The 19,085-nt window shown below is 56.9% G+C and overlaps 1 protein-coding gene and 1 long non-coding RNA gene across 7 annotated transcripts in view; one reads left to right on the top strand and one right to left on the bottom strand.

The window, feature by feature from the left end:
- Nucleotides 1-19,085, top strand: part of TTC7B (tetratricopeptide repeat domain 7B) — a 250,710-nt gene that overhangs the window by 215,692 nt on the left and 15,933 nt on the right. For all 6 annotated transcript variants that reach the window (XM_038545550.1, XM_038545552.1, XM_038545551.1 and 3 more), the window contains one exon: nt 4,605-4,807. In XM_038545550.1, coding sequence (XP_038401478.1) covers nt 4,605-4,807 — 203 coding nt within the window. The remainder of the gene's footprint in view (nt 1-4,604; nt 4,808-19,085) is intronic.
- Nucleotides 12,493-15,272, bottom strand: LOC111097144. Its single transcript, XR_005363696.1, has 3 exons — nt 14,389-15,272; nt 14,032-14,224; nt 12,493-13,401 (listed from the first exon to the last, which is right to left on the bottom strand). It is a non-coding gene; the product is annotated as an uncharacterized LOC111097144 (long non-coding RNA).

The raw sequence follows: 19,085 nt of genomic DNA, 5'->3' as shown, positions 1-19,085 counted from the left end.
CTACAGCAGAAAAGGAGTGGAAAGGATGGGCACAGAGGACACCAGAGGGCTTGTCAATCTGGTGGCGAGAAGAGGCTCCAAGTCTGCTCTTCTGGCTTCTGTGTTCTCTTTGAACAAAGAGTCAAGGTCAGCCTAAGGGGTGGATGGCGTTGGGGAAGGATTGAGGCATCGGGAGAGCAGCTGGGCCAGGGCCTGGAGGGGATGGACGTCTCCCAAATGCAGCTAGAGGATGAGGAGCTAGTCCTGCCACCCCACCAAGCACCTGGGGAAGGAGTCCCTCTGGACAGGTTGACCCCACCACTCAGAAACCCAGAAATAAGCATCAATGGTGCAGCCAAGAGCCTGGCAGAGGCATGTGGCCAGGCCTTCACTGAGGAGAGCCTGGGCTGTGTCGCCACAGGGGCTGCAGGCCCAGCCCAGGGCCCAGCCCAGAGAAGCTCAGGTTAGAACCTACACACACATGCAAAGCTCCTGCCTTCTTTTACTTCCAACCTCCCTCAGACAAAGAGAAAGCAAAGAACAGTTCCAGGGCAAGTGGACAAGGGTGCTGCCCCCACCCCCACCCCCAGGCTGTAATGATGTAGCACCACAGTGGGAAGCTCATCCAGGCCCTCAGGCACACTGTTATATGACAGTGAATTCATGAAAGCAGGGTGGTGCGCCCTGGGAGCACCTGCTGCTTCTAGAAGGCACCTTGTGCTCACCCTGGGGGCTCCTTAGCCCACCATGGGCAGGGCTGTCCCACAGCCAAGCTGCTAGGGTTTATTTTCCAAGCACAGATCAGGGAAGCAAGGTTTGGGGTAAAGGAGTTGGTTTTAAAGGGTCGGGGAGTCAGCTGGCCTAGCTCCCTGCCTGCCTGCAGGCCTCACATCTAAGCCTGGGAGCACTCGAGTCTTTTCCTTCCTCCGTCTCTGCCAGACCTCAGGTGGGTGCAAGGTCTGTCAGCTCCATTATGGGTACAGCCCTCGGGCCATCTCCACCTTACACTGTGGCTCCTTTGCGTGAATTTCAAAACAGGTGTCCCCTCTGAGTAGACTAAGCCCCGGGGAGCAGGCTTTGCTGGCTGGACGCACCTGTGTGAGGAGCCACCTGGGAGCCCTCTGGGCAAATGCAGCCTGCGCCGGGCACACGGCCTGCCCTGCAGAGTTCAGACTGGATTGCGGCCCTGCCATGCCCGGTCACTGTGCACAGTGCGCAACCTGCACGGCTCTGGGCCACTTCTCCTTGCAGCTAACCCATGTCAGAAGCACAAGTGAATGAGGAAACTGAGCCTGTGCAGGACTGTGGGTACCGCTGGCTCCGGGTTCCCCAAACCCTGAGGAGGCAGCTTAGTTGTCAGGCCTACACCACAGAGCTCAGCCCTTTCAGATGATGTCCCCAGATGGTTCCGCAGATGATTTCAGAAGGGCCTCTCTGCACAAGGTGTGATGCCACGCAGGGGCAGAGGGGACTCAACCGGGCTGGTCCAGGAACGTGGCCGGCATGGGAGGCTTGCACGCTTGCAGGTCACGCAGGACAGGTGGACTGGGTGAGCGCTTCCCGGGGCGCACACAGGGCAGGCGAGAGATGGGGGCGTGCAGAGAAGGCCCGGGCAGGGTACAGTGTGCTGGGGCCTAGAGCAGGGAGGGTCGGTCTTCACAGATGCCCATTCAGGGAGGCATTTGGGGCAGAGGGAACAGCACAAACAGGCATGGAAGTAAGATGGGGAACTGAATGGGGCTGGGGCGGGGGTCGAAAGGTGGCAGGGCTCAAATGGACCCACTGAGGAGCAGTCAGGCCACGCATCTGTGTGCCCCCCACCCTGCGCCAGGGGCACTGGCTCCTCCTGTAACTTCTGAGTCCCTGAAAAGAAGTCCCAGGAGGCCTGGTCTCTTTCTCCCACTTGCATAATCGTGGCTCAGCGGGGTCTCGTCTTCCGATCAATTCCTCAGGAAGGAAGCAGTAGCCTCAGACGCATGGCTGGGGATCCTGAAGACCCATGGTCCCATGGAGGACCCTCCTAGAACAGGGCTCACAGGCACACTATCATGCTGCTGTTTGAGCCCCACCCACCCCCCGGCCCCGACCTTGATTCTTGTTATAAAAATTCTAGAAGCCTTCAGTACCCCCTTCCAAGCTGGTCCCTTTTCCATAGTAATTTAGGTGGCAACGGCCCCATGGGTCATCCCCAGTCAGCTCTGGGCCCTGTGGACCTTAGACACAGACACGAGCCCACTGTGAAAATGGGAGCAAGTCCAGAGTCACGTGTCCCCGGCCCCCTCAGGTCACCTAAATCTGCAGCAGGTCTGGCCCAGGGATGGGGTGGCGGCGGGACGGGGTATATCTCCCGGGAGGGGGGTGGGCTCCAGGGCCCAAACCCCAGGCCAGACTCAGGCAGAGTCCCCGCGTGTCATGGGTGCTTAGTGAACACCTGGGGAGCTGGACCTCCACGGGAGGTGAGTGAGGCCGGTGCTGCACCTGCATTGCTGCCCTTGGGCCTCAGCTGGCAGGGGGCGGCCTGTCACATTGCATTGTGAGCACCCTGGGGGCTCCCCTGTCCAGGAAGCGGCCCACAGGCTGGAAGAACAGACAGGAGGTACGGGCCCATGTTCCCCGAGGCCCCCCGACCAAGCCTGAGGAGTCTGTCATTGGTGGACGTGATCTCCAGGACAGAGGGGCTGCTTTAGGAGAAGGGCCATCCAGGGTGCTTGAGGTCAGTCAGCTACACACCTGCCCTCTGCCAGCCTCAGGGTTCGAAGCCTGAGGTGGGGAGATAGAAGGCTTGCCATCCAGGAGCAAACCCAGGCCCCCCTCAGAAACTCATGCAGGGCCACGGCCCCCAGAGAGTACAGAGGCTGGCCTCCCTCGGAGGGGACGCCTGGGTCAGAGACGGCTGCCCAGGCGGGTAGGCATTGAGCAGGCCTCAAGGGAGCCCGGGGCATCGGGGACAGTGGGTACACAGTTTAGTAAGGGCGACAGAGCCAGGCACCACCGAGGGCTCCAAATTCCAGGCCAAGGGATCCATATGAACGTTACTTGGGGGCAGGGGAGACACTGTTCAGGCCCCAAGCCAAGATCTGCCTCTAGCTGGCCTGGGATCTGGAATGGGTTGTTACCTCATCTGTATGATGGTGCCAGGCACTGGGATCCTGTGGACCATATGCAGATGAAAGGAGAGGGACACCTGGGCTGCCCAGTGGTCCGCATCTGCCTTTGGCTCAGGGCATGATCCCGGCCCTGCTTCTCCCTCTGCCTGTATCTCTGCCTCTCCCTATGAATAAATAAATAAAATCTTTAAAATTGAAAAAAAGAGAGACTTGAGAGCACCTCCTGGCACAAAGTGCATGTTAGCTACTGTTACTTTGACTGTTATCGTTCATTCATTCATTCATTCATTCAGCAAGTGTTTCCTGAGCCCTGACTGTGCCGGGCGCTGTTCTCATAGCAGTGAGCGGCACAGACACGGTCCCTGGGCTCACGTGGCTCACAGCCTCCATTCCAGAGGGGCGCACATACATCACGGGACACAAATGGGGTAAACCTCCCTGCCCTAGTCGAGGCAACTCCAAAGTGGCCTCCAGAAGAGGCTCGGGAGGGCCACACAGGGAAAATAGCAAAACCTTTCTATTTTTGCATTGTGTTGTTCTGGCCTGCATCCTACTATACGTAATACATCACCCTGTGGGTAAATCGAGGTGTAGGTGCAGACGTTTCTGGCTGCTGGGAGTGGAGGGTCAGTGGTCCAGGCAGGAACCCATGAGCCAGGGCTGCCCTAGAGGTAGGAGAAGGGCCCAGAGCATACCAGCCACCGAGGAGGACTCCGGGCAGTCATCCGGGCCCATATGGCCAAGGATGGAGGAGGAGTGTCCGATGTCCTTGAAGACACAGGCCTGGCACCATTAAAATGGTGGTGCTAGGATCACAGGGCACTTGAGTGTGCCCAGGAGACAGGCAGGTGGCCAGAGCTGCAGCAACTCAGGACCCCATAGGAGAGCACTGAGGCCTCAGAGGGTCATTTCCTGGGCGGAGGGTCATTTTCCTGCTTTTTTGAAAGTGACAGCTTGGTATTCAACAGACTGTGTCTGTGCTGGACGTTACTAGTCACGGGGTGTGGTGACCTTCACTGGTTGTCATCCCATCACGGCCTCTCCCTGTGAATGCTGCCCAGCATCAGGAGAACAGGCTGGAGGGCAGAGCGATTGCTCTGGGTGCTGTGTGCATCACTTTACTTGCCCTTCGTTCGGCTTATCCCCAAAGGTGTCAGAGTTGAGGGCAGGCGGCCCAGATCCCCAGGAACTCTAGGTGGGCCCTGAGTGAGCATGTCCTCATAGGGGGGCAGAGGCAGACAGCCCTAAGTCCCCTCTGGCTGATGGTGACACATGTCCTCTCCGAGACCCAATAGCAGGAGTGACGAGTCCCCTCAGGACAGGGGGCGAGAAGTAGTGTCAGCCTGCAGCTGTCTCCAGTCGAGCTGGGGGACTGGCTGGCTTGGGGTCCTGCATATTCCAGAGTCCCGTGGGGCCCAGGGGGGCTGCAAATGCTCCCAACCAGAATCACGGCCTTTCACAGAGCCTCCAAAGGACAGCGAACCGGAACAGCATCTGCCTTCTGCTCTCTCCCCACAGCCGAGGTCTACATTGGCATCGGGAAGCCCGCAGAAGCCACGGCCTGTACTCAGGAAGCTGCCAACCTCTTCCCGATGTCCCACAACGTCCTGTACATGCGTGGCCAGGTTGCTGAGCTCCGGGGAAACCTCGATGAAGCCCGGCGGTGGTACGAAGAAGCCTTATCCATCAGCCCCACCCACGTGAAGAGCATGCAGCGACTGGTGAGTCTCTGAGCCGGGCCGGGACCCTCCTCCTGGACTGGGAGCACCCCTTGGAAGCAGCAGGCGGCTCATGACCCCTGAACCCTCTTGCGGTTGGAAGGCCCTGCACTTAGCCTGCCAGGCTGTCATGCTGCACAGAGCCAGCAGTGCCATGGCCATGTGGCTCACATAGCCGGGGCCCTGGGTGTTGGCAGTGCTCAGCCTTAACAGCCCTCCCTAGCAGTCCCGTTCTCTCAAGGGGTGCGGGGGGGGGGGGTTCACTGGGTCCCCGGGCACTGCCTCTGTCACCTTAGTCTCTGTGCTGCTCGAGGGCTGTCCACACCCCAAGGAGACTCTAGCTTGTCTCCGAGGCCACTGGCCAGCAGGGGCAGCCCATCCAAGGAGGGAGGATCCAGGTAGGTCACCTAGTTTCCACACTGCGTACAAGTGTGGTGGCCCCCCCAGAAGTGCACATGCACCCCTCCCAGGTGCCCAGGCCAGAAGCCTGGGGCTGCTCCCCTGATCTGCTGTCTCCCAGCCCAGAGCCAGCTGTCCCTCTGCCTGGGTTTCGGTTAGTGTGGGGCAGACTAATAGTCTGCAGAGTTCCCGTCACCACTCTGCGTCAGGCACGTGTATTGAGCACAGCTGCCCCCACAAAGCCGGTGGTCTTTTGTCTTCCCATGAGAGCCTGAACCGTAACTAAGAAGTCACCAAAGTCTGAGTGGCCAATGGAAAGCCATACGGCTTCTCTGGGCCTGCGTGCCAGGGCCGGGGGCCAGGATTTGTGCTTCTTTCTCAGTGGAAGGCTATGTTGGATTCAATCACCCGCAGGAAGAAGGAACCTTAGAGTGAAACCGAGGTGGCCCTTGGGAGCCTGGTGTCCGTAATCAGGGTTAGTGTGCCGTACGAAGAGCGAACACTGGACAGGGGGTCCGAGAACCAACCCTGTGGGGTCAGTCACTCACTCTTTATCTTTGGGGAGAAAGACCCTAAGCCATCTGCACTCGTTTTTCTTTCCATAAAATGAAAACAAAGCAACCAAGGTGGACGGTGAGTGTCATCCAGCTCTAGGAGTGTACAGTTTTGTACCTAAGAAGTAAAGCGTTCTCGGAAGGACCCCAAAGCCCTTGATCTCTTCCATCTCTCATAGTCATAGTGCAAAATGTGCAAGGGGCTCAGCAGTTTCAAAAATAACTAACTACTGGTTTTCAGTTTTAAAAATAAATCAGACCTTACCATAATTACAGCTCCTTGATTTTTTTCCACCTTCCCTTTATGAGCATTTTGTAGCTCAGTACAGCTTTATAAATAATTTTACATATTATCCAAACATTAGTCTGTTTGATTAAAAATATTACATGGCTTTTAATTTCTGTCTCTCTATTGTAAGAGTGATTTGTAAAGAGCTTTTCAGATCTCTGCGCTTTCGCTAGAGCGTCGCAGAAGAGCTATCACCAACACTGTGTACCCAGCCTTTTTATTGAAAAGGAGCAAAAAAAAAAAAAAAAAGAAAGAAAGAAAAAGGGAGCAGCCTGTTTCTACCTCGGGGCCTATGAATTATTCAGACAAGTATTTCTTGTTCATCCCTGAGGGGAACACATGAGACAAAAGATCAAATAGGAAAATCGCACTGGGAAAGTTTTCTGTTTCACCTTTGGAGGTTTTCGAGACACCCGAGCTCCCCAACAAATGTCAGGCGCTTTCCTTTCCAAAGGAGCTGCTGAGCACCCAGCCAGGGGAGCCTGTGAGCTGGGCCCAGGTGAGTTGACCCTCAGGCAACGGTTAAGCCTCTTCTGGCTCGGGGGCATCCTTGCCCCCAGAAAAGAGTAATCAAACGCTGAAGACTTCTCTCAATGCGTCCCAGTATATTCAGAAACCGCCCAGACTGGAGACAGGTTGAGACCAGCAGGCCTACAAATGTTAAGGAGTTTAGATCCTTGGATTCTCATACCGCTCAGCGGTGACTGTGATCAGTGTGACTCCCAAAGGACAGCTTGGATGGCTCTTTCTTGGTGACTGTGTAAGAGATGCACCCTGCCCTGTGTTCCCCAGATGCCCCTGCCCCCGCCCCCAACACATCTTTCCTGCCTCCATCCCCAGGCCGTGCAGGAAAGCTGTGTTTCTACAGCTTGGGGGCTAAGAAAGGACGAAGGTGGCCTTTGCAGTGTACCCTCAAAGCCAAGGATGAGGCCCCAGGCTGGAAGGGGTGTGAGATCAGAATCCCAGCTCTGTCACTTCCTGGCTTGGGGACCAAGGGCACGTCACCCTCTTGCTGCCCAGTGTCCTCAGATGTATGCACGGGGGTCATTTTAGCACCAGACAAATCGTAGAACGGAAACCTCTTATCAGGACACAGAAGGTCCCACCTCTGCCCCTATGGAAACCAGACGGGTTTGCAGGCCCCTAAGTTAAGGGGAGGGGTCAGCAGAGAGACCCAATGCCCTTTTTTACCAGGCTGAGTTCCAGGGAAGAGCCAGGGGCTCGAGACTTTTGTGGCGGACGGGGCTGGAAACGGCCAAGAGCCTGACACCCTGCCTGGCACTCAGGGCAAGGAGTGTGCAAGCCAGGGGCTGGGCCAGGTCAGGGCGAGGCTCAGAAGAGCCAAGTGAGAAGGCCTTGGAGACAGGGAAACCACCAGAGAACCCACCAAGGGAGTTCCGGGGAAGGACCCGGTTGCAGGCCCATCACAGAAAAAAACAATGGAAAGTGTGTCTGTGCCGGTGGCGGTGGCACGGCTAGGCTCAGGGAGGAAGGAGGGGAGCTGGAGGGACAGTTGGAGGGAGCTGTTGTGGAGGAAGGAAGCGGAGACCACTGCAGGTGGAGCCCAGGTGGCAGCCAGCGACAGAGAACTGAGTACGGTCAGGAGCTCGTTGGTTCGGAGAAGAGCGATGATTCGCTCATTTCTAGGGTTGTTGCGGCGGGAGCCGGTACGTAAGCAGGAGCGCACGCCCCGTAACACGGCAAAGGAGGCAGTGAGGCCTGGGAGGCAGGCGCTACCCGTTAAAGTTAATAGAAGGTCAGACTTGACGAAAGAAATGGACGTTCCACCGCCGTGAAAATTAACACTTTTCTCATAGTTCGAGCCTTCATCAGTGTGTTTAAATTCACATATAGAGAGAGGGGAGAGGAGACATCATGTGTTTACATTAATAATGAGTTGGCACCAGACAAGGAGGCAGAGGGCTGAGAGTGGGCAGGTGGGGGGAGCCGTGAGCAGAAGGGATAACGAATTACAAAGTAACGTGGTTGACCAGGGAGGGCATTCAGTCATCAGCCTTCTTCCAGAGACTCTAAAGGCATATTTTCAAATCATTTTTGCATAAGTGACTACATTTACATACATTTGCATACCCCGTTTCGTTCCCAGCACCCAGAATGAATTAATGCAACACGGAGCAACCGTCTCCGCACCAGTTGTCCTGTGATCTGGAGTCAGGAGTGGGGGCAGCAGGGCTGTCGGAGGCTCAGGGCAGGAGCACAGCCTCCCTGGGCAGGACCACCCAGGCCGAGGACAGAACTACCAGGACCGGGACAGGCTTTGCAAACAGGGGCATCTGCTTAACATGTGGTAACATCAGCCTGGACTCTTGGGGGCAGTGCTCGAGATTGGAGGGCAAAAAAGGGGCAAAAACTTGGAGGAGAGGAACACACGTGGCAGGGAGCCAAGCAGGCCGTGTGGAGAGGAGCTGCTAAGGCTCCCTGGGAGGGGAAAGTATGGCTGAGAAATGAGTGTATGTTAGACTGGATTAGTGGGAAAACACGCCTTCCTCCAGAGCACTCGACAGGGTGAGGAAAGGTGCGAAACAGGCAGGTGGCGGAGGTCATCCAGGGCTCCACACAGTGGACAGCATGTGGGACAAGGAGGTGGAGATCCCAGGAGGGCCATGAGCTGCAGGGGCACCCAGCCCAGGGGAGTACGAGGCTGGGGGTGAGCCAGAGCCCGCACGTGCACAGGGGGCAGGGGGAGGGCTGGCATGTCATCCCGAGGGACCAGCCTTCACCCAGAGCCCGTCGTGTACGACAGAGACCGTGATCATGCAGAGCTGTTCCTCAGAGAGGAGAAAATACAGGCTAGAAGCACCAAGGGGCCATCCTCTTGAATGTCGACGTTCCCAGGACAAGACCTAGAAAGGGACCGAAGGCCGTGAGGCACCCAGAGGAGGGTGGATAGAAGAGTGGGGAGGGCGGTACAGTCCTCCACCTGTGCCAGCGGAGGAAGTCGTGGGGAGGGGCCTTTGGTGGAGCTCCCCACGGAAAGGGGAAGGTGGCTGAGAAGGGAGGCGGCTGGGGGTGCCGGGTTGGGTCAGGCTGTCCACCCTAGGAGTGGCTGAGGCCTTGCCTTCTGTGGGAGGATCCTAGGGCATGACAACCCCCGAGGTCAGTCGGGGTGGCTGCATGCGGGTGGTCTCATCACAGGCCATCTTTGAGGCTTTGCTCCGCGGTCCTAGGTCTTCTGAAACATCAGGAGTCTGGAGTAACGTTAAAACGTCAGAAGTGGCGTCGTACTTCTGTCCCAAGGGAGTGAGCACGTTAGTACGCGGCTGGCAGAAGGGCCGGGCCGCTGGCAGAGGGCATGTTAGGGAGACGCGGGCAGCGGGTCTGGAGGGAGGACCTCGGCGCCCAGCGCGGCAGGTCGGGGCTTATGGGCCCTCATGACATTTTAAGCTGTTTTCACAGCCCTGAGGTTTGATTTGCCCCAACTTGGCTGGCGACAGTGCTCAGAGAAGTTCTCGGGGACCCGGAGTCCCTTCCAGGTGCGTGTGCTTCCTGGAGGAAGGCCTGATCCCCGCGCAGGCCAAGCCGTGGGACGAAGAGAGGGTTCGAGGTTGGGGGGCTCAGGCTGGCCGCGGGCAGCTTGCCCTGCCAAGTGACCGAACTCGGCTCATTTTCTCGCACGCGTCTTTTCACGTGTCCGTCTGTCTGACGAGATTTGGAGGGATGTTGCTTGTGTCTCACGTTTCATACGCTGGAAGCATACTTCTGAATCTGGGCATCTGTTGGAGAAGGGACGCGGTGAGCCGGTGAGGAGCTCGCGCGGTGACCCCGAAGCGGGCAGCCTGTGTCTGTGCATCTGTCTGTCTGATCTGTCCGTCAGGCTGGTGACCGGGCCTGGGGTGCAGGCACACCGCGCAGAGGGTGTTCTGCAGAGTCTCCGTCTCCCTCCTCCCGGCGGAATGGTGGGCAGGAGCCTAACCTTGCCTAGTCCAGCGAGAAGGCGCTTGTATCCATTCATTGCATCTGACGTACTTCCTGGGCTTTAGGAAAAAGGATTTTAACGTTGAGAAGAGCAATGTTTTTCTTTGAAGAAGGACTTGCTGCACCGTCTAGCTGTCCTCCCTCCCTCCACATCCGTGTGCTGCTTGATAGGACCCTTCAGTGGACAAGACTCTGTCCCTAGTATCCTCACCCGTGACTTTGCCGCTGGGGAACCTGCTCTCCAGGACCCACCCCAGGCCGCGTCGTATGTTAGGAGCAGAACCAGGGCTGGGCGATGCTAAGTGTGGACATTTGAGGAGTCACCCAGGCGTCTACAGCTCAAGTGACAGCACAGCACAGAGGTGGCAGGGGTGAGGGAAGGGGAGCCTGGCGCTGGGTCCCACTTGCCGGGGTTCCAGGTTCACATCCCAGCCTTGTCCCGACCAGCAGCATGGCTTGGGAGAAGTCCCTCAGCTACCTGTCCGTCCATGCCATCAGCCGTTAGGGCTAACCAGAGTGTCCCTGATGGTGTTACCGTGTGGTTAGATGAGCTAATACAGGGGCACCCAGAGGGCTCCATCGGTGAAGCGTCCACCCTCGGCTTGGGTCATGATCCCGGGGTCCTGGGATCGAGCCCCACATTGGGCTCCTTGCTCCGCGGAGAGTCTGCATCCCCCTCTCCCTCTCCCTCTGTGCTCTCTCTCTCTCTCAAATAAGTACATAAAATCTTGGGGAAAAAAAAAAAGTTAATTCAGGCCACATAGCATGCCATAAACATTAGCTGTGAATGTTGCTGTCCTCTGTAATTTGGGTCGCGTCTATGATGGAAGCCCTGACAGCAAGACAGGCATCTCTTTTCCAAAAGATCTGCCCACGGGTGTGGCTTTCCTTCTGAACCAAATTTCAGCAGCCGGAGGAGCCGAAATAAGCATAGATGATGGCACGTGCTTGGCCAAAAGCACATGCTTTTGCCTTGATGTCTTCCTTTCTGTTTCTCTGGAGCCTGTAGCCCAGCTTATTGGGGTTGAAAGATATAGGAAGGGGGCGTGTGCCTTGCAGGCAGAGACAGGAAGCATGTCTCCTGGCTGGGCTGGGGTGTGGGAGGGGGCCAAGTAGGGCTGCTGGGCTGGGGCACAGAGGGTGGGGGTCAGACCGTGGTCCTGAACAAAGCAGAACCTGCCATGGAGCCCAGCTCAAGTGCCATGCCCCTGAGAAGCCTTTCCTGACACCTGCCCACCCACCAGCAGAGGGGTCCCCAGCCCCTTGACTCCCCTCCATTGAAGCACCTGTTGAACCAACATAGCGTGCTCGCTTCACGGATCTGTGCTTTGGGGGAAGGGCACAGACCAGGGGCAGCAGGTAGATCTGTGGGTCAGGGAGAGGGGGAAAACTGGTTCAAAGGCCAGCTTGACCTTGACAGATGCCACTGTTACCCTTTTGCAAGCGAACCTCCCCCCCCCCCCCCAGGGCACTGGGTGCTATTTCCCTTGAATAGATTTTGGGCAAATATCATTGGAGCAGGATTGTGTTTAAATAATCAGCTTAACTGTGCAGAGGCCTGTGGATGTTGTTGGCTTGGCCTTAGCACTGTCCCTTCCAACGTGGACAGGGGCTGGGGGACACGGTACGTAATTTTGTGTGAGACCATGGAGGCCAAGGCAGCTCATTAATGCGACAGGATGGGAGTGTATTATAGGCCAGATCTCAAAGGGAGTGTGTTGTGCTGTAAGGTGGGGCTCCCCAGGCTGACCTGCAGCCCCTGCTTCGGAGGCCCAATATGGTCGAAGGCCTGAGGGGCAGCCCTGGGACCCTGGAGTGGGGAGCAGCGACTGCCCCTTTCAGGTTCATGCACTCTGCCCTGTGGTCCCCAAGTATGTTCTTCTTTGGGACTGCAGGGCTCACCATCCTCAGGCCAGAGACTGCTGGGGAACAGTATCCAGGCCGCCCTGCTGGGGTCTGCCGTGGCCTTCCCAGGCCCATGTGTGTCCCTTGGTGGTCTCTATCTGTCTCCCTCAGCTCGGTCAGAGAAGATCACCCCCTTAGAAGCTGACCTACCACAACCATGCCCATGAGAGGCCTAGTTTCAGGCTAAGATTTGAAATGGTAACTTCTAAAGAATGGTACTTTTCCTGGAGGGACCCCTGGTGCCCTCTCACCGCCCCTCCTCCCCAGAGGCGCTCACCCTCAAAGCCAAATGCCAGGTTCTACGGCCTGACCCAGAGACAGGTGCCTGGGGGGCTGAAACGGCCATCCCCAGGCAGCCTGGGACACCAAGGCAGGCATGCTGACACAGCAGTGCCATGGGATTGGGGTGGTACAGATCCAGGCGGTAGCCCCACCTCCAACACAGAGAGCCCCTTCCCAGGCCCTGGACTCTCCAGAGGCCCAGGTCCCCGCCAGTGTCCAAGAAGGTGACAGCCTCTGCCCTTGGGAGTGCCAAGGGGGGTGGGGAGCTTGTCTCCCCGGCCTAGAGCAGCCTTGTCCTCTGGCCCCCGTGCACCATACTAATGTCATTAAATATCATTTTTTATTTGAGAAAAACAGCGAAACCTCACGCCCTCTGTTCAGACAAATTCCCTTGTGAAGTTGCCGGCATCCCTCCACCCCCATCACCTCTCCCCAAGGACGCTCCCTCATCCCTTGATGGTGACTCAGGATTCGTCCTTCGCCCATCTCATGTGGCTCCCTCTGTGAACGGCAGGCCTGCTGTGTTGTTCAGGGCGCGACTTCTGATGTTGGTGCCAGGCCAAGGGAGACTCTGCTTATACCCTCACTCCTACCCCAAACCCAGATTCAGGTAGCTTCCCTGGTTTCCACGGTATCAAGACACATCCCTCGCTTTCACTCTGGTTTTGAGGGTCGACTCCTCCTGGGAGGGAAGAGAGAACCATGCTGTCGCAGCTGGGTTTGCACAGTGTCCGCACCTGTTTTGGGGTAGGTAGAGGCACAAACCATCCGAGTAAGGGGAGGGACTGGAGATGATTTGGGGGAAGAACCAGGTAACTGAAAGGTTTTTTTATGACTCAAGCTTTGTCCTCACGTTCATTTGAAAATACGTAATTTTTAGCTTAAAGCACTTTCTGTTGGTTGGGTGTGTGTATCATCCTTGGAGTGAAAGGAGTGTCCCCCTGGGAATGGGGGGCTTCTGCGTCTGCCTCACGACCCCCATTCTTGCCAAACCCCCCAATAAGCTCTCCCACCGCAACCTGCATCGTCGGTGCACAGATACTCCCTGCGGACCATCTCTGCTTGCTCTTCGGACCCCTCCTACAGCTGCGGTGTCCTCTCAGCGCTGCCGGGGAGACACGGCCTCAGGGCCCCTGTGCTTCCATCGAGGGCTGAAATCGCAGACCCAGAAGCAACGCGGGCCCGGCGCAGGCCCCGAACACAGGCCATCACCGGGCCTTCCTTTGCTGCAGCTTAGGGGGAAAATTAATTCTGTGTTGATTTCTGTTTTCTGTGCTAGAGTCTTAGATGACTAATCACAGACAGCGCCATTCAGTGTCTCATTAGTGACTATGATCTAAAATTATTTAAAATCTGACATACTCTACCCAAACCATTTATTCTTAGAAATCCTGCCCCGTTGTTCCAGGACGGTTTGGCATTTCACTTCCATCGCATTCCCGCCTGGCCACAGTCACGGCTCCCTGGCTTGGACCAGACAGCAGGATCCAAGTTTGCCCTTCTCTGCATTGTTCTGAGTGTTCCCAGATCGCTGCCCCCAACTCCCCAGCCTTATTTCAGACCTCGTTGGATTTCAGCACCTGCCTCCCCAAGGCTGCCTGCCCCGGGGGTCAACAGGAGGGCATGGCTGCCACCACAAGAAGGTGGGGTTCGGGGCCACTTGCACGGGCTCGTGTCCCCTGGCCTGTCCCATGCCTCAATGGCTTCCATGTCGTTTGATGCTGGTCCCAGAGACTCCCCACTGAGTGCTCCTGGGAGGATACCCCAGAAGTTTCTCCCAGGTACTGCTTCTAGCTTTTCTTCGTTCAGTATCAGGGATGAGGCCCTAAAGCAGCCAGGATGTCTTTGGACCTGATGCTCACCTGAGCACTAAGGCATTGTGGGATTTAGAACACCAAGGAAGGGATCCCTGGGTGGCGCAGCGGTTTGGCGCCTGCCTTTGGCCCAGGGCGCGATCCTGGAGACCCGGGATCAAATCCCACGTCGGGCTCCCGGTGCATGGAGCCTGCTTCTCCCTCTGCCTGTGTCTCTGCCTCTCTCTCTCTCTCTGTGTGACTATCATAAATAAATTTAAAAAAAAATTATAAAAAAAAAATAATAAAAGATTTAAAAAAAAAAAAAAAAAAAAAAGAACAAGGAAATTCCCCAGTCTGAGCACCCGCCTTCCACAGGTTGGGATGCTGATGCCGGGGCCGCGGGGCCATGAGTGGCAGACCCACCTGGAATCCCGACGCCCTCACTTCCCAAGGCTCCATGCCCACCACATTCTCTGTCTGCGATACGGACCATAGCACCTGCCTTCTCGTGCTGGCTGGGGCTGGAGAGGAGATGGGCAGACCCTGGCCCCAGAGAACCCCGCTCATTTCTCTGGGGGAGGAGGGGCTGTAGGGCTCCAGGCCCTCTTGGTCACACCGCATCCCCGGAACTTGCATCCTCTCTCTTTTGCCCCCAACCAGAGTCCAGACTTGGTCTCCCCGCTGGCCTCCGACCTGGCCTAGAGGAGCCCCTGTGCCGTGTGGCACCCCTTTCTCCCCCCGTGCCCCATCCATCTGGGTCAGCAGTGTCAGCACTGATTTATGAACCCCCATGGGCACAGCGGGGTCTCCAGGGTAGCCTTTGGCACCCCTCCTGTTGCCAGGGGGGAGGGGTCACTCAGGAGAAAGGAATGACAAACGTCCCAAAGACAAAATACCAAATATCACCAAGTCTCAGACCCTCGGGGCCTAGGAAGGTGGTGGCTGGGAGCCAAGGCAGGCCCAGCTCTCTCCCCTACCCCCCCCCCCCCCCACAGATCACAGAAGCTTGCTCTGGGCCGGGTCCTCAGACACCCCCTGCTCCGGGAAGCCAGCAATCGCTGCCAACCAAGGACTGGGATGTGGGTGCACAGAGGCTCCATTCTGGGGCACTGGGGGAGAGACCGCCTGGGGTCCAGAGGCGACCTTGCCCCTCACGGGCCTCCCCAGGACCCCAGCAGCCTGCTGTGGGAAGAGGACAGAACCATGGGTTGAGGCCCCCCCAGCTCCCAGATCCAGGCTCCCACGTCCTGAAAGCTCCCGGCCCCTGGAGAGCCCCTCTGCCAGCGTTCCCGGGCCTATAGCACACCCCCCTCCCAACGGTTACTTGCCCTCTTCCATGCCCACCCCCCAGGCTTCCCAACTGACACTCTCATCCCTCCTTGGCCTCACCTGCTCAGTATCTATGGGACCCCCCCCCCCATCTCTGAAAATATCTTTGCGGGAGTTGTCTCTTCTTAAGCCTCTTTCAGAACATCCTCAGCTGGAGGCTTGGGAGCAGGAAGGGACCCAGACATGGGCACCTTGTCTGTCTGCGTCGGGTGCTATTGTGGCTTTGCCTCTACCGCGTGTTCACCATGGTGACCCCTCGGTAACTGTCACAACAATTACATGACACAATGTGTGTAAGAGCCCGGCTCCGTACCAGATGCTGGACTAGAGCCTCGAGTCTAGAAGAGGAGCCGTAAACATACAGGAGCCTGTGTAGGAAAAGTCCCAGGGGCTCCCGTAGATGGAGGTACAGGCCACAGGCTATCTGGTCACATGGGGAGGGCAGGGGGGAGGACAGACACGGCTCCACCGAAGGTGTGACCCAGGGCCCAGGTGTCAGCAGCTGAGTGGAGGTGCCGACTCTTCCCAAGCTGGGGACGGATGGAGCTTGAGTCCATAATAAACAAAGCAGCTCTTGGAGATCTGTATGGGACCGTTGGGGCCAGGTGCTAGGTGATGGGCAGGAGGTGCTATTAATTTTTTGAGGGGTGGTTCTGTAAGGAAGCATCCTTATTTTTAAGAGATTTCGGCTGAAGTATTTAGGGACGAAGTGTCACAGTGCCTGTAATTTTCTTTAAGATACTAACTCTTGCCCCAAAAATAGATAAAGCAAGTGTGAAAGAAGTTAACGGTTGTTAAATTTAGGTGATAGGTATGGAGATGCTCATTACATTAGCCTTTCTGATTTTCCACATGCTTGAAATTCTTCAAGATTAAAACAGTTTAGGGATGTCTGGGCTGCTCATCAGTGAAGCGGCTGCCTTCGGCTCAGGTCATGATCTCAAGGTCCTGGGATGCAGCCCTGAGTCAGGCTCCCTACTCAGCGGAGCCCTCTCCCCCCTGCTCATGCGCGTGCGCTCTCTCTCGCTCTCTCTCAAATAAATAAAATCTTAAGAAAAGAGAAGAGAGATAAACAGTTTAAAACTAAGTAACATGATCAGGTTTGCGTTTTGGAGAGATGGTGCTAAAAGCCGTGGAGGATAAGTCAGGCGGTAGCTAAGAGACCCGAGTGCCGGGGCCCAGCTAGTAACTGTCCGAGAGACAGTCCAAGATAAGAGACTTTGAGAAGGCAGATTCAGTGAGGCGTGGTGAGGGAGTTGGAAGGTTCTCGTGTGATTCGCAGCCACCTGGGGCAGGTCCCTGGATGGATGAGACCACCTCCACGGTACGAGGATGCGCAGGAGGAGGGGCAGCTAGGGGAAAGAGGTTGTAAGCCTGTCGTGTGGCTGCCTGGGTCTGGAAGCATTTCCAGGGCAGGGGCCATGGTTGGGAAGCCGCGGTGGCCTGGAGGGGACAGCTGAAGCCATGAGAGGACATGAGACCCATTCCCAGCTGGACTGTGAATCAGAGAGGGAGAAAGAAAGAAGGCCAAGGGCAGAACCCAAGGAGGGAGCACCAACACTTGCAGAGCAGGAGAGAAGTTTGGCTAGTGAGGAAATGTACCTTGTGGTCACTTGCAGTTTTCCCACCCACCCAGCTGCCTCGAGGGCCTGACCCTGCCAGCGTCACAGGCCCTCTACAGCCTCCACTCTGCTCCCGGCTCGGGGCAGCTGGCCCTGGGCCCTGCGGTGCTTGATGGGAGGCCCGTGAAACCGCCATGCAGAGGAAGGGTGTGGGAGACGGACATGGTTCCACACGGAGGAGCTGGGGGCCTGGGACTTCTCTGGGCCTCCGAGTCTTTCTCCGTGAGAAGGGATGATGATGGGAGAATCAGATGTGATCACTTCGTCGTGGGAGCCAGGCGGACTTCAGCGGCGTCTAACAGTGACTGCACGTGCCTTGGTTCCTAGGACAGACGTGAAACATCCCCTCCCGTGTCTGCCTGAGACCAGATTCTCTTCCCAGGTGACGGTGTCCCCAGGGAGGGCGGACGACCATCAATGATAACCACCAAGGCCTTTTGGGCAAGGAGTCTTAGACACACACACCCCACAGAGCCTGGGATCTGGCTTTGCCAAGAGGTCAGTCTTGATTAGACCCGTCATTGCCACGCTGGCTGATGTCCTTCCAAATGAAGCAGAAACCGCTGGCCCACCCTGCAAGGGAGCCTATGGCACATGACGCGGAGTCTGTCTTCATCAGGAAAGGAGGAAGCATATGTCTCCTGTGGAAAGTGGCCCCTCCCCGGGTAGGGACCTACGTCCCCACAGAGTTTCTCTCACCCTGCGCGTCGGGGCAGCGGGAGTCCAGCCCGAGGCATGGGGCTAGAACCAAAGTGGAAGCAAGCGATCCCCGCGGGGCTCTCCCAGAACGAACCAGAAGCAAAAACCTTCTTCTTCCTAAGGACAACATGCATTTTTCCAGGCCTTTCAAAGCCAGGCAGGTCAATCGAGTTATAATTGGCAATCTAATTAGAACTCCCACAAGCTGTTAAATTCTTTACCTGCTGCCTGGCATCTTCCACGGAGGTGACACACCTGCTTCTGCCTTTGGGATGATCAAAGAAAGCCGACCTACAGTCCCATCCTTCTTGCCGACAACAGCCCCCCCAGCCCCCCCCACCACACGGCACGGATGCCCACACACCCACCAGCAAGTGCGACATGGGACACAGCCCAGTCGACAAGAAAATTGGCTTTAGAGAAATCTTAGGCTCGGAGCTCCGTGTTGCTGAATGATTTTTTTTTTTTTTTTTGGAGACCAAATGGAAGAAAACAGGGCCCCCAACCCCATTTTCCCAGAGTTCCGAGGGCGATTCCGTGACGCTTTCAGCCCTCCCCCAGTCCAGTTGCTCGATCACAGATCTCCCTGTCTGCATCCTTAACCCTGAAGAATAGAGCATGTTTTTGCTGCTGCCCCCACCCACCCACCCTCCAACCATCAAGGTAGCTGTGTGCTTTGGCCGACAGGACAGGCGGGTTTCAGGGCACGGGTGTCACCTCCTGCCTGCTCCATGGTCGCTGTGCTGCCGCACCAGGCCCTCTGGCAGCAACTCCGGGCAGGTGATGCGGCTGCGCTGCTCACCTTTTCCCAGCTCTGCCCGCAGGACGCCAGCCACAGTGGGAGTATTTATACCACGGAAACTGGCAAGCGCTATAAATCACGGCTTTTTCTTTTCCTTCGGGGAGCCAGTTTAGCAGAGCAGCACCGGACTCACAGATCTAGCCGGTTTGATGGGGGGAAGGAGGCAAAGGGGGCTCAGTGCACATGCGCCCAGAAGAACACCAGTGTCCCCGACTCAGGATTCCCGGCATAGAGGGTGCTCGTGGCACAGACACAGCGGAGCTCACCTTGCCACCCCAGATGGAGACAGGACGGCTGAGGGGGACTCAGGGTGCAAGAGTGAGACTCAAGATTGCCCGGGGCAGGCGGCAGGAAGGCGGGGGTGGCTCAGAGCCACAAGACTTACATTTGAGCCCCAGCCTTACCAGATTGGCCATTCATATGACTTTGGACCTTGTTATCCTACAGAAGTGAACATTCCACCCTCACAGAGCTGCCGTCAAGGTCGAGCGCAGCTCTGAGCACCTGCCTAGCATGTACGAGCTACCGACAGCTGCTCGCCTTCTAGGCCTTCCTTGGCCTAGAAACAGTGTGGCTGTGGGAGCCGTGTGTGAAGCGAAGAGGTCCCCCCGGAGGCCACAGGGGATGGACCTCAGGTCGTCTCCACCCTTCTCGCACCTGTTTTGGAG

The sequence above is a fragment of the Canis lupus genome, chromosome 8 (assembly GCF_011100685.1).
Source record: "Canis lupus familiaris isolate Mischka breed German Shepherd chromosome 8, alternate assembly UU_Cfam_GSD_1.0, whole genome shotgun sequence".
NCBI classification, from domain to species: Eukaryota; Metazoa; Chordata; class Mammalia; order Carnivora; family Canidae; genus Canis; species Canis lupus.
This window is presented reverse-complemented; position numbering and strand designations above follow the sequence as displayed.